General features: G+C 42.2%; 1 protein-coding gene across 2 annotated transcripts in view; it reads left to right on the top strand.

Moving 5' to 3' along the window:
- ATP13A2 (ATPase cation transporting 13A2) overlaps positions 1–14,737 on the top strand; it is an 861,654-nt gene that overhangs the window by 71,769 nt on the left and 775,148 nt on the right. For both annotated transcript variants that reach the window (XM_078642867.1, XM_078642866.1), the window contains exon 3: positions 6,866–6,974. In XM_078642867.1, coding sequence (XP_078498993.1) covers positions 6,965–6,974 — 10 coding nt within the window. In that variant the 5' untranslated portion in view covers positions 6,866–6,964. The remainder of the gene's footprint in view (positions 1–6,865; positions 6,975–14,737) is intronic.

Below are 14,737 nucleotides of genomic sequence, written 5' to 3'. Positions count from 1 at the left end.
CCCTCACGCCCGACTCAATCGACCGAGTGCGGAGCGGGATTCACGTTGCAACCAAAAGGGTGCCTCGCGATGACGTCAATGAATCCTTAATGTGGCGGCCATCTTTAAATTACTAAACAATGTTTAAAAGCCATACTGCAATACGACTGGGGGATATTTACCAGATTGACCAGAACAATTACAAGAAAAACTTCTCAATTTTAGTAAATGTTCTGAAAGAAAATAACGAGCCTAATGCCGGATTCGCAATATACTAATAAAGAAATCTTTTTGTTAAGTCGTATAGTGCTCTAGATTTCAAAGAAAAAGGTTCAAGCATGTCTATCAAAACTCAATAAACATAAAACCTGTACAATAAGTCGAACACGCAATATACTGTTTAATCCTTTCTTTTTATATTATATTAAGCATAAATCTCCACAGACTCCACACATATAAATGTTAGCCTGCTTACCAAAGTTCAGTAGGAAAATTTATGAGACCCTTAAGACCAGTGTGTGTCACAATAGGTCGTATGACTATCGAATATAGTCATTTTCCAGTCAAAATCGACCCCTTATAGAAGCCTCTAAAGGGTCGCTAGAGTATGCCACTCAATATAGGAATTTAATCCTTTTTCGACAGTATTATAGAACCAAATCCACTTATTCTCCTTTAGTGTAAGCATTCGATCGACATTCTGTCCCCTTGAGTTTTTAACTACTATAAGTACAAACCAACTCATATCAGATGCATTATGTGACTCTTTTTGATAATGTTCAACTAATGGAACCGTGATGACATTACAGCGTATGCGAGACTGATGTTGCATAATGTCTTGCCAATATATGCTAGATGACATGGGCATTGTATACAATATATTACATTTTTAGTCAAACAATTAGAATGCTGTCGTAGTTTCCATTCTCTGCCTTTCAAATTACAGCTCTTCAATACATTAGTTGTTGCGCATGCTGCACAGTTACCGCAAGGGTAATGACCTACCACTGGCATTAAACCCCACATGTTTTGTATGGTTAATGGCATCTGTTCATTGTAAGCACGAACCAGGTGATCACGTAGGTTTCTAGCTCTCTTGAAGGCGAAACGTGGTGTTTTTAACTGGGGCTCTACCTTCCTAATGAGATGCCAATTTTGTCTGATTATTTTCTTAATACAATTGGATTCCGTCCCAAAGGTCATTACACTTGTTACAGGTTGTACTGTGCTTTCACTTAATCGTTGTTGTTCATCTTTATGAAGCAATGCCTGTCGGTCATAATACCATGCCCGCTTGTTTAACTAGTCTGTACGGATAGTTTCGCATAGTGAGTTTACTCTGTAAAATCTTTGCTTCTTTAAAGTAATCCTCTCTTTTATTACAGTTGTGTTGATACGCAAAAACTGTCCAAAAGGGAGATTATCCCTCAAATTGCGAGGGTGATGGCTATTATACTTTAATAGCGTATTCCTAGAGGTGGGCTTGATATACAAACTCATAGGCAACATACCCTCGTCGTTTTTGATAGTAAGGTCTAAGAAACTGATAGAGTGTTCATTACTTTCCAGTGTAAACTGCAAATTCTGATCCTGTTGATTCTACCATGACTGAAAATTCAATAATTCTTCATGTGAGCCTTCCCAGACTATGCAGACATCATCAATATAGCGTAGATATTTCTTCAGATGCAAGATAAAGGGATTGGTATTATATATAACCCTTTCCTCAAAGGCGGCCACAAAGAGATTAGCGATACCTGGGGCTAAAATTGCACCCATGGCCACTCCTTTCACTTGGACATAAAAATCAGTGTTAAATATGAAGTAATTTTCTTCCAATGCCTGTAAGGTTCTTGAAAGAGCCTGGCGCTCTAGTGGCTACTGTCCAATTGCCAAACATGCACTTAGAGCTAAACAGAAGCTTTACTATTCATCTATTGGCCTAGCCAAGGGCTGTTATTTTTCAGCTCGTATAGAGCGGGCCAACAATAACACCAAAGAAATATTTGCCATTGTGCAGAGTTTTGTGGCTCCCAAGGCCCAGGCGGCAGTGATACCATCCTCTGTCGCCTGGTGTAATACCGTGGCTAATTTCTTTCAGGAAAAAATAGCCTGTATCCAGCAATGTTATGTTATGTTATGTTATGTTATATTTCATTTGTACAGCGCACAGCTACTAAAAGTGTCCTGGCGCTAACTCACGAAAGTCCAATGAATCAATCTTAAAAGAGCAGCGTTTTTAGTTGTTTTTTAAAAAGCAGTGGGTAAGAGACACTCCTCAGAGCCAGCGGTCTTTATTGAATGGACCCAGGTTAACTTTGGCTGCTTCTTCCGGGTTACAGGATAAGGATCGGGGTAGTACCTTTTCTGGATTTAGAAAGGTGGAGGTGGCTGACACTATTAACTTTGAGGTCAACCTAGTGATCAATCCGTCGCTCCGCGAGGCCAGGGTTCCGTCGCCATGGAAGCAAGCACTAATCCTGCCCCTCCTTAAGAAGCCATCCCTTGACCCACTGTCACCTGCCAACTATCGGCCTATTTCGCTTGTGCCAAGTTTGGCCAAAGTCTGTGAGAAGGTTGTGACATCTCAGCTTACCAACTTTGTTGAGGTGGCTGGCCTGCTACACCCAGCGCAATCAGGGTTCCGTGCTGCTCATAGCATGGAGTCTGCACTTTTGGAGGTCACAGAGGCGATCCGTGAGTGCCTGGATGCCGGCGGGAGAGTCGCCTTGGTTATGCTCGATCTCTCGGCGGCATTGGATATGGTGCCCCATTCGCTACTCCTGGATCGCCTAATGGCTATTGGCATCTCGGGTTCGGCCCTGAGTTGGATTCGATCTTTTTTGGAGGGTAGATCTCAGCAGGTGTGGCTGCCTCCCTGTGCGTCTGCGTCGTTGCATCTGTCCACTGGCGTTCCGCAGGGGTCATCCCTTAGCCCTCTTCTCTTTAACATATATGTGACTCCGCTGGTTTACCTCGCAGAGTCCTTGGGGGCTAAGGTGATGGCCTATGCTGATGACACGCAACTCATGTTCTCCTGGAGGAGGGGAGAGGACTCGGTGGAGGTCGTGCAGCATTGTCTAGCCACGGTGTTCCATTGACTGGCAAGCGCACAGTTGAAGTGCAATGAAGAAAAATCGGAGGTTCTCCTGTATGGCTCATTCCCTGTGGATTTCAGGAATAGAATATGGCCTTCAGATTTCCCTCGCCCTATGGCGAGCAAGGGCTCTGCCAAAAATCTCGGGGTGTGGTTTGATGAAGACCTGAATTTTTCAACCCAGATAAGGAAGTTGACAGGGACATGTTTTGGATCCCTGAAAATCTTGAAGAAATTTCTTCCTCTTCTGCCAGCCAGCTCTAAGGAGACGGTGGTCGGGGCACTGATTTTATCCCGCCAGGACTATGCCAACGTCCTTTTGGTGGGTAGCCCCGCTTATCTGACTAGGAAACTGCAAGTGGTCCAAAATGCGGCCGCTAGATTGCTACTGGGACTGCCTTTTAAACAGAGCGTTCGTATTCATTTACGTACCCTGCATTGGCTCCCTGCGGAGTCTCGCTTTAAATTTAAAATGTTATCTATTGTTCATCGCGCTCTGTATGGGCTAGGTCCTAGCTACTTGCAGAAGAGATGTACCTTCTATAAACCCTCTCTGCATTTGCGTTCCTCGGACCAGTTGCTAATGCAGAACCCTCGGTTCAATCGCCAGAGGATAGGGGGCAACTCCTTCGCCCGCAAAGCTGGCTTGGCCTGGAATCAGTTACCACTGGCTCTGAGGAGTGTTCATGACCCTCTGCTTTTTAAAAAAAAAAATTTAAACGCTGCTCTTTTAAGCTTCGATTCGGAGTGTGGATTTAATTTGACTTTCGGGAGTTAGCGCCGGGACACTTTTAGTAGCTGTGCGCTGTACAAATGAAATATAACGCAACATAACATAACATAACATGTGGATTGGCATCGCTAATGTTTAGCCTCGTACTTCTAGGTGAATATACGCTGTAGAAAATCGAAAGACTTGTGAGTCTAAAGTTATGAACGGGCACTTTCTGGGTGACTAGGAGTGTTTACACGGACATTTGGGCTAATTAGATACGTGGTTCTGTTCCATGTTTTTTTAGGTTCACTGTATGTCTTATTCAATGGAAGGTATGTAAGTATTGTATATAAGGAGTTTTTAATAGTTATAGTCTTTTTTGAACAAATTTAGAGCGAGCAGACTTAACTAATGCTTGGACTTTTTTTATGTTCAATTAGATGTATTAAAGTGAAGATTTACGAAGGATAGTCCCTTTTGGGACAGTCTTTGGATGTTGTGACAAAGTGAGTAGGCTTTTTCTGGTAGCTAGTTTGTTAAAATGTCTACACCTTTTCTAAAACGTTATCACTGAGGTTTTCATGGGTGATTTAAAGGCTTTTCTTTCTTTTGGTACACATCAAAGAGGTGGCATGTCTTAGGTTTTCACTGGGATTATATATATATTTTTATTTGTGGGCCACTGTTGTCCTTGAGTGTGGAGCAGCCGATACCTTTTTGTATATACAGAGTTTTTGAGTATGTAAATTTTGTATCATATTAGATTTGGATGTGCAACACATACTGTCCTGATGATGGTCTCTGGGATTTTGTAGACCGACATGGGACCGAAACGTCGACGAAAGAACATCGTTTTGCTTATATCAATACACTGATTACGCAGAACATAAATCATATGCATTATTTTGTTTGACCTCGTTCAATATGTTGTTTTGTTTTCCATATGATTTGTAAGCAAAAGGTGTTCAAGATACTACAGTCAAATGAATGTTTAATACCAGTAGTATGTTTTGTTGCCAGTTTTGAAATTCACATTTGAAAGAAACCATGTGGAAATAAATAACCATTGGTATAAACTTTGGTGTTTACTAAAGTTTTTCCCTGTATGAATATATTAATGATCACTATTGTGACAAGATTTTTAATGATAAATGTTACTGAATGATTCCCCTATGGACATTTATAATTTGTGATTGTATATTTAACTACAGCAAAAATTAATGTGTCATCAAAGCAACCGCACACAGCCCTTCCATGTGCATCCTTCTCCTGACGCTTTATGTTATTTCAACTCTTTCAAATATTGTTTATTCTATGTACTGCTCTCCAACTTCCCTATACATAAGCGTTTTGGGACATCCGCATCCTGTGCAGACCGCTCTTTCATCAGCCATGCACCAATCCAATTTCCGGGTTCATTCCTTATGCTTTGGGGTAGTTGCATTTCACGATCACTTTGCCACCTTCCGCTTCGCAACTATTAGTCCAAAAGTTAACAACTGATTTCCGGTAGCAGTTAATGTTTGGCCCTCCCCTATCCCTAGTAGGATTGTGGATGTCTATCATCAGTGTCTCTCTGACAGCCTCATCAATTACTTTCAATACTTTAGCACCGTGTGACTTCACCAATGAACATTCCCAGAGTATGTGTATTAATGTCTTGGTCAGACCATATCCTCACAGACCTGTTTTGTTGGAGGTATGATTACATTTTATAGTTGTAGACTAAACATATATTTTGCATAATATTTTTGTTTGGACCAGATAGAATCCCAGCCCTTCCCCCTCCAAATCTGAAGGCAGTCTGAAGCAGGAATGAGTAGATGCAGTGTGTTGTGACAGAGATTTGAAATTGTGGTAATGTATATTGAAGTACTGTTACATGATTGAACATTCTATGTTTGAAGGCACACTTCCCTATTGTAAACAACACCAGTTCGTAGCTAGGACTTAAATCCTTATTCAGAGCACAAGACTTGCATTTTTATCAGAGGCAGTGTCAACATTTCAGACCGGGAATAGTCTGATCTGCTGAAGACAACCTGGGACATATGTTCTGGAAAAATACTTTGTCCTTACCTCGGAACATATGCCTCCTAGTGCTGATCTTGCAAAACAGAATCCAGTAGAGTTGCGTGCTTGCCCTATTAATCTGAGAAACTGCAGCAAGTCTGTCTTCCCCTTGCCCGTAGCAACTCTGTGTACTACGTATGTTTGAAGAGCAATACCGTGGGACAAAGTAAGTTGGCACCCAGTGAGATTGTAGGCATGCCAAGCCTTTTTTATTGAAACCAAGAAATCTACAGAAGCCATAAGCCACCTACCTGGGAGTGCAGCCTTAATGCTCATGATCCAACCTCCAAATGCTTCGCCCCAAAGGACCTTGGTGATCATATATGCTGACACGTGCACTGGTGTACCTATATGGCTTCTTTAGTGTCTCCATGCTGTGTCTACAGGTACAGGTTTGCGTTCAGAGAATGTTAAGTCTAAGTCAATCTATCTGTATTCTGATCTACATTTGTAAATTAATTGCAAAGCTGTTTAATTTTAAGTAAGTATATATTTGTGTGCATTGCTAAATTAGCTGCTGTACCCTACTGTGTTTCACTCTGCCCCCAACCACCTCTTTTAGAGATTTGCTTGACCTTTAACCACTGATGCCAAAGGTGAGGAAAGACAGCATAGGATTTCTACCTTGTCTCATTGATTAGTAACTTCAAACACAGGGTTGACACATTGCTGGTGTGACAACACCTTTGCAGGTGGCACTTCATCACTCTCTCTCTTTGCTGTAAGCGTGTGGCAGGCTTGTTCCTGTTCACTGGAAGTTCCCAACTATTTTAGCTTAAGGTCACTGTGCCCCAGTTCTTACACTGAATGTAAGTTTTAACATTGCCCTTTAAAAAAACGTCTTTTAATCTTGCAGCAAAGGCCCGGGGAGATTCGAGAGCCAGTCTTCTAGGGGGATGGATGTCATTGCCCGTGAGGAGCTCTTCTCCCGCTGAATCTTGATTAGGCCAAGGTGCTATTGATCATCACAAAATTGCTTCCTTTTTCTTTAATTATTTTAGTATGTCTCAGCCTGCCCGAAACACTCGGAGAGGAAAGTCCTACAATCTAAAGAAAACACAAAAGCCAGAAGCTTTGCGGCAGCTTTGGAGAGTCAATCGATGGATACTGGTGAGCTAAAACTGTCTACAATACGTGACCGCTAAGAAAAAAAAAGTCTTACAGATATTGAAAGTTAAAGTTGCTTTAAAAGACATCAATGGAGATTTGAAAGCTTTAACATGCAGAATTGATATTGTAGATGGAACACTCATTCTTTATAAAGGATAATAGAGAGAACTAAGCCAGTGAAAGAATTTTGTTTGCCACTGGCCATCAAAGTAATACTGTTTTCAGAGAATGAAAGGTATATCGCAAAGTTTGAAAGACCTAGTGGCAAACGGGACTGCCCGCGACCTGAGTGGCGGTCCCGCCATGCAAATCATGATACGCCCCCACACTGGCGGGCGCATCATGCATTTGTAACATTGCGGTGGGCGGTGTTTACACCAGCACCCGCCGCAATGTCACAAATGCATGTTGTGCATTTGCATACACAAAGCGGCAGGCACCGCACGGTGCCTGCTGCATTGTGTATGCAAATGCAGGGGGAACCACAGGTACCCCCCATGTGCACCCCCCACCTCGCCTTCACCATGGGGGCCTGCAACGGGTTCCCAAAGTGAAGACCGCATGCTTCTCCATGGCAGCAATGCCGCCGTGGAGAAGCATTGGACTGCCCTCATGTTAATATGGTTGGCGGTGTCTCGCAGACACCGCCACCATAGACAAGCACTTTTTCTGGCGATCGACTTCGCGACCGGCGGAAATGCGGCAGACGGACTTTCCGTGCGCCACGGACCCCCCAGCCATCCTAATGTGGCGGGGGGTCATTCTGTTGAGGATGGCGGGTGGATTGCCCCCGCCGGGCCGTTGGTAGCTACCGCCGGCCTGGCGGGGGCAATCCGCCCGCCATCCTAATTGGCCCCCTAGTTTCTTAATTAAGTGTTGCAGATTGTCATGACAAAGTGCTTTAAAACGTTTTTACCAGCAAACCGGTACCAGGAAAATGTTACATAAAAAATGGTTATGTAGTAGAAAGGGATACAAATGATGCAAAATACAATAGAAGAAAGAAGCTTTCCCTTTGAAAAGCAGCACAGTATTCTCCGTGGCCTGCTTATCATAACATTAATTTAATAGCCATTATTTGGCCATGTGCTTTGTTTGGCCATTTTACTCTGGGCCTAAGTTACCCCATGTTATTTTATTTTTGGTAAAAGAAACTCCATCAACTTGACTAAAGCTGAGTTACCTGAATTGCGTGGACCTGCAGCATGTGGTCAAGATGCCAATACCATCTTCCTTGTCACTCCACCATTGCACCCTCTGCAGAAGAGTAGACCAGATTTGCATGGAACCATTCTGGAAACACCCACACAGATCATTTCGAAAAATGTGATTGTGAGTTGCATACAAGTTTGACTCCTCCCCATACTGGGGTGTAGATGAACTCAAAGCTCAGGAAAGAGGACAATAAGGGAAAACATTTTAAGAAGAAAAACAACCTGCTGCTTGTGTCAGTGTTGGAGTCCCATGCACCTGACTTCTGATTATCCATTGGAAAGGCTGCTGAGCTCCTCAGATGAAAATTACACAAAAAAGTGATAGATTGAATGCTTGAATTAACCTCAACCACTGGTAATCACTCAGGACTGCATCCCAGTACATCGTTATTTTGCACGTCATGCACCTCAGTTTGAACCCAGCCATTTGCAAATCAGTTATGGCTTGGTTCCAGTGACATAGTGGGCATACCCATCCCACTAAGGGTGAGTGATTTAGTAGGGTTAAGAGTGATTTGCATATGTCTGGATCCAGACTGAGGTGGCATGGTGTGCACAGTAAAGATGGACTGGAATGCTGTCTGAGGAACCACCAGTGGCTGAGATGAATGCAATCGATTCATCAGTTTTTTTGTACTTTAGTGAGCTCTTCAGATGGACAGTTTTTACGTTTTATTTGAATGCAATTACATTTCCCAACGAAAACGTGTTGTGTCTCTTTTACGAGGGATGTTTTATTGGACCTAAAATATTAATGCTTATCGACATTGGGCATATACCCATCCTTGCAAAGGGCCAGGGATGTGGAATAGTTTTTAAAAAATCTACTTGTTTAAGAGATAAAGTAGCACCGAAATCTACTTGTCTAGCAAATAAACCTTACCTATTTACTAAATCAATAAGATGAACAAGACAAAAGTGCTAATGTGGTACTGGACTAGACAGATTACAGAATTTTAGACATCTGATCACTCTATATTTTGAAAGAAAATGGAGAAAAGTGTCAACAAATAGGATACGTTTAGGAATCAGAAATTACAAACGTGTGTGGTGTACGTTGTTCTGGTAAATGATATTACATATTTGCATGATACACATTTTTGAAACGGTATTTCTAAATAATATAAAACGCAAATACAAACATCAGCTAAAGCTAAGCTATTATCTGCAAAACATCTGAGATCCAGACAGGAGTTGGAAGTGGATATGCGTGTTATTTGTGTGTATGTCCAGAGTAAAATGGCCTGCACAGTGAGCCATGACTTTTCTAACTATTTCAGGAGCTGAACCCATTTTTTAATTAGATGGTTCTGCTGATTTCAGTCCCACTTAAATCAAAGCTTAATTTCTTAAGGTGTGGAGGCGTTTCGCTTGGGTGAATTGGACACTGTGACACGGCGTTACATAACAGCAGCATTGAAAACCCCTGTAATTATCCGCTATGGCACATTTTGGAATCTGGGGGCATATTTACACCTGTGCTGCAGAAGTCCTACCAAATTGAATGCAGGCTGTAATTGAAGCATTATTGGGGTGCGAAGCCTACTGCCCTTCAGAACATGTGGAAAAATCACAAACCCTAAACCCTTGCTAATGCCAGAGAATCCTATCAAAGTATCTCAAAGAAAGTGTGCATCAGTTTGAAAGGGAGACCCATCAGGAGATACGATTGAGATACTAGGTGTCGGGTCATTAAGATCTGCAATAGGCCCAAGAAAAAATTCCAGTCATGGATGTACCTAACATTCTGTTCAACGGTTTTGCAGGTGACTGGAGGTTGTGAGTCCATGAGGTCTTAATTAGAAATGAGGGTTGAATTGCCTTAACTCTGTATGGCACAAGTAAAATTTGTGTACTGAATTGCGCATCTAAAATAACTAAACTCATGTCAGTAGATGGTATTGGAGCCGAGGAAATAGAGTTGCTTCTTATGGATACTGTTAATTTCGACAGGTTCCTGATGCTCTAAGGTGCAAGCAGCAGGAAAATGGGCCTGTGAAAGTGAGTTATTTTGTGTATGCTGTACCAGTGTTTGAATCCTGTTTGTTACCATTGGATGGCTGCAGACTTTGGCTTCTGAATCAAATTAAAGACAAATGTTACCTCAGGGAGAGCTGTGATGTTAGGCTTTATGGAATTTCTTTTTGTGCTGTATATTGATGGATAATGTTTACAGAATTTGACCTCTTCCTCTAATAAATGTTCATCGGAATATACTGACAAAGATTGGTCAAGACATGCAGAAATGGTTTCACTAAAATATAATTGTGACAGACCAAGTGAGCTTTATTACAGACAATTGTGGTGACAATAACCACACTTTGGCTGCTATCTCTGAATATTATGGGAGGAAGGATGAAAAGGCGATAGATATAAGTATTGATACTGACTAGTAAAAAGTAACAACATTTAAAAATTAAAGAATTTCAAAGAAGTGTCCACCTCCCTCCCCTCCTTTTTTCCTTCTAAATCACTTGAACCAGTAGCTATAGATCCAACAGTGTGGGGTATTTAAAGTCTTCTGTTATTAGACATATTATTCTTCATTGCCACTTATTTTTTCGAAAGGTTTTATAGAGCGTGAACATGACCCGTAAGGGTATCCGAGCGCTGTACAGCAGAAAAAGAAAACGATAGGTCACTAAAAAATCAAGCAAAATAAACATTTGTAGTTAACCAGCACAGTTACAGAAAGAGCAAACCAAACATGTGGAACATGTAGCGAGGACATATGTTGCATCCACAAAATGCCTCAATGAATGAGATAGACCTGTTGTCTGTAAAAAAGTTAGTAATGTTGTCTTCAGATCGATTGTTGCAACTGGTTATTCAGGAGAAGCCCTTTGACTTGTTTTTTGAATGAGGAGGTTGAAGGGTTAGAACGGATATATGGAGGAAGAGAGTTCCAAATTCTTGGGACGAGACCCAAGAAGGCTCGGTTTTAGGTTCTTTTAATTTTGAAATTTGAAGTTTCAGCAGGAGGGTGCTGAAGCTTCTTGGGGTCCGATTCATACCAGAAAGTTTGAGCATTTTTACCAGGTGAGTGGCGGTTTTATAATGAAGAGCTTTGTGCGGCAGGCAATTTTGAACCTAATCTGATCTTTGAGCGAATGCCAGTTTATCTGGATTAGGTCAGGTGTGAGGTTATTATGTCTTCGTGAGTCTGTGATGAGTCTGGCAGCAGAGTTCAGAGTAGCCCTAAAAGGGGGGGCAGTCTTGCTTTGGGCAACCCATCCAAGATCACAATTCCATATTCCACACAGGAGATAACTAGGGACTGGACTGCTAGGCACTAGTCCACAGGAGGCAAGAACTGCTTGATATTCCTAATTGTGTTACGATGGTGTTGGGCTCCCCTAGTTGATGCACTGATATGGTCTTGCGTTTTCAGATATTTGTCCAGTGTTATGCCTAAAGATCTTGTGGAATCAACAACATGTGGATCACAGTTGAGAGCTGTAAGTTGTTTGAGCCAACCTTGAATGGGTGGTGGAGTGGTTGGGCAGGGCAATCGGGGCAATCAGGCGGAATTTGTCTTGAGAGTATTCATCATAAGGTGATTGTGAGATAACCATTGTTGAGTTTTCAGAAGAACGCAGTTCAGAGTTTTGATGTCTTTCAGAGAGGCCATTTTCATATAAAGTTGTGTATCATCAGAGTACATGTGGTATTGTATGTTTGAATGTTTCTGAATTTCTGTGAGGGGTTCAATGAACAAGTTGAAAAGTGTAGGCTTTGAGTTCTATTCTGTGGGAACAAGGCAAACCAATTTAAGGCCGGGCCCGTTATCTCCCTCCCTTTTGCCAGAAGATCAATCAGGTTTTCGTGTTTGACCCTGTCAAACGCCAAGGATAGATTAAGAAGGATAAGTAGGCAAGGATCATTCTGGTCAAGCAGTCTCAAGGTGTCATCAACAATGTGGGTTAGACGCGTTTCGGTATTATGCCCTGATCTAAAACCAGATTGATATTGGTCAAGCAGCTGGCACAGTTGTATGTGTACGCATTTCTCAAGAAGTTTAGGTAGAGTCATGTTATTGGAGAATGGACGAAATTGTTGGGATCAGATAGGTCTACATTAGGCTTTTTTAGAATGGGTGTGACTTTTCCCATCTTTAAGCAGTCAGGAATCCTAACCTGTAAGAGCGATTCATGGATAATCAAGGACCAGAGTGGGAGAATGGCAGATATAAGCTCTTTGAAGAATTTGACAGGCACAGGATCATAGAAATGATTAGAGGGTTTTAAAGACATTATCATTTTTTTGTATCTTGACATAGTCAGGAAGTCTGAAGTTGTTCCATGATGCAATATTTTTTTGGAGTATGATCTATGGCTCTGGAGGACGGAGCAACCTCTGAGGTTTGCCATGTCGATGTAATGGGCTGGGTCAGATGACGCCAATTTTGTGATGCGAGTTGCAGTTCTAGTTCAATCTTTCTGACTTTTTGATCAAATGTGCGGAGAAGATCTCTCCACTGATGAGAAATATCTTGGGAGCAGATTGTTGGTCGGTAAATGGTTGACTTGTTTTTTTATGATTTCAAATAGTTTTTTAGGTCTGTTTTTGGCATCGTCTGGTAGAAATGTAAAGTGTTCGGCTTTCGTGCTGTGGATATGTGTATTGTAAGAAATTCTTGCTCTCCTCAACTGTTTGAGGTTTGTTAGGGAAGGAGAGTTTCTCCATAATCTCTCAGAGAGCCTTAGTTTGCATCGTTACTCATTGGGGGAGCCATTGAGCCAGGGTTTGGACTTTTTGACCGGTATCTTATTGAGTTGCTCTGGAGCAACAGTGCCAAGTATATTTGTCATGGCATTTATATAGTGCTCAGTGAGGTTATCCAGATTGGTCATGTTATAGGTTGGAGTAAGTAAGTTATTGCTAACAGAAGTTAGGTCCATTGTGTTAATGTCAATCAGATTCCTAGACTTCTCTTTGTTCTTAGGAGGTTGACCTTGTCTAGACAATACCTTTTCCAAGATGCGAAAAGAGATTATGCAGTAATCCGACCGGTCACACGGTGATATGCTTTCCAGTTGATCATGTTATCTTTAGCTATGATTAATTCAAGGGTGGAGCCCTTGTTGTGGTTGGGTTCATTGCAAACCTCTGTGAAGATAAGGTCTGAGAGGAAAGCCTTGAAGGTGCTCAGTGACGGATAATTTATGTTCTTCCAGTGAAGGTTGAAATGCCCAAGGAAGATATGATTCCATCATTTGTTCGATGAAAAGAAGATTGTCGCCCGGAGGATGGTAGATCATGTGGAGCAAACAGACTATCTTGTTGTTACAGATTTCAGCGCCTAGATGTTCATAAGAGGACATCAGCACCATTTGTAAGTGTCTCTTGGTAAGACTGGAGGAATAAATGTATGCAATGCCCCCCCACTCAATTTTAACTGATCTATCCAGTTTGGTGATGTCATATTCGGGAGGAACTAAGATGTCCAAAATTGTCGAGGCATCGTTAAGCCAGGTTTCAGTTAGTATCATGATGTCTAGCTCATGCGTAATAATGAGGTCGGCAATATCAGCAGCATGTTTGTCCACTGACCTGCAATTAAGGAACATCGATTCGATGTGCGATTTTGTTCTTACCATTTCAAGGTGTGATGTAGGGACAGGGACTAGGTTGTTCTTATTCATAGTTCTGTGTTTGACAGTGGTTTCTCTAAACTGGTTGGAAGGAATAGATTTAATATTGAGTGCCGAGGGTTGAGAAACACTGGGAGGGCCGTTACATGATAGAAGGAGGGAGTGGATGACATCCTCAGACAGATGGTTGATAGACCTATGGGGTCTGGGTAGTGATTAGGATAAGCTTGTGTTTTCCCAAGAAAACTGAGTGAGTTTTCCCTGGTCGATGAATTTCTCATGCATTGCTTGTCTGTTGCAGGAGTACTGGGAAGATTTGTCTCAGGGATCGAATTGATCTTCAAAAACTTTTCCATCTTCAAAGAGAAGTGTAATAGGTTCTGTAAGATATCTTTAACTAGTTGAAGATCGTGCTTGAGGTCTGCCAACTTATCTTTAATGGAGGACGGGTTGGCAGTGTGTGAGGTCGGACTAGGGGTAGATAGTAAATGAGGCCCCTTGGTGAAGGGGGTAGTGGAGGGAAATTGGGACTCCACATGGTGTGTACATTTTTATACAGGGGTGGCTCCTCCATGTTGTCGGAGAAGCATCACGTCACTGCTTTCTCACAGTGGGAAAAGCAGAAACATAAAATGGTATGAATTCCATTTTATGTTTCGGCTTCTCGTACTGCGAGAAAGCAGAAGAAGGGTTTGGTGCGCCAAAGGAAAGCCCGTCTGCGCCCGTTCGCGACCGACAGGGACCAAGGGCCACCCCCCCCTGGTATCCCCTCTAGGACTCACTATAGCATCAGTGCCCCCCTTAAACTTAAACCTCCCAAGGAAGCCCACTGCCATCACCTCCACCATCCTCTGGCCCTTCCAACCTCCTGTCCTCATTGTAACACTAGTCTCAAGCTGCGCCGGCATACCCCGGAGCAACAAAGCTTCACCATACTACTTTTAAACTGCAGATC

This window comes from Lissotriton helveticus, chromosome 5_1 (genome assembly GCF_964261635.1).
Source record: "Lissotriton helveticus chromosome 5_1, aLisHel1.1, whole genome shotgun sequence".
Taxonomy (NCBI): domain Eukaryota; kingdom Metazoa; phylum Chordata; class Amphibia; order Caudata; family Salamandridae; genus Lissotriton; species Lissotriton helveticus.
This window is presented reverse-complemented; position numbering and strand designations above follow the sequence as displayed.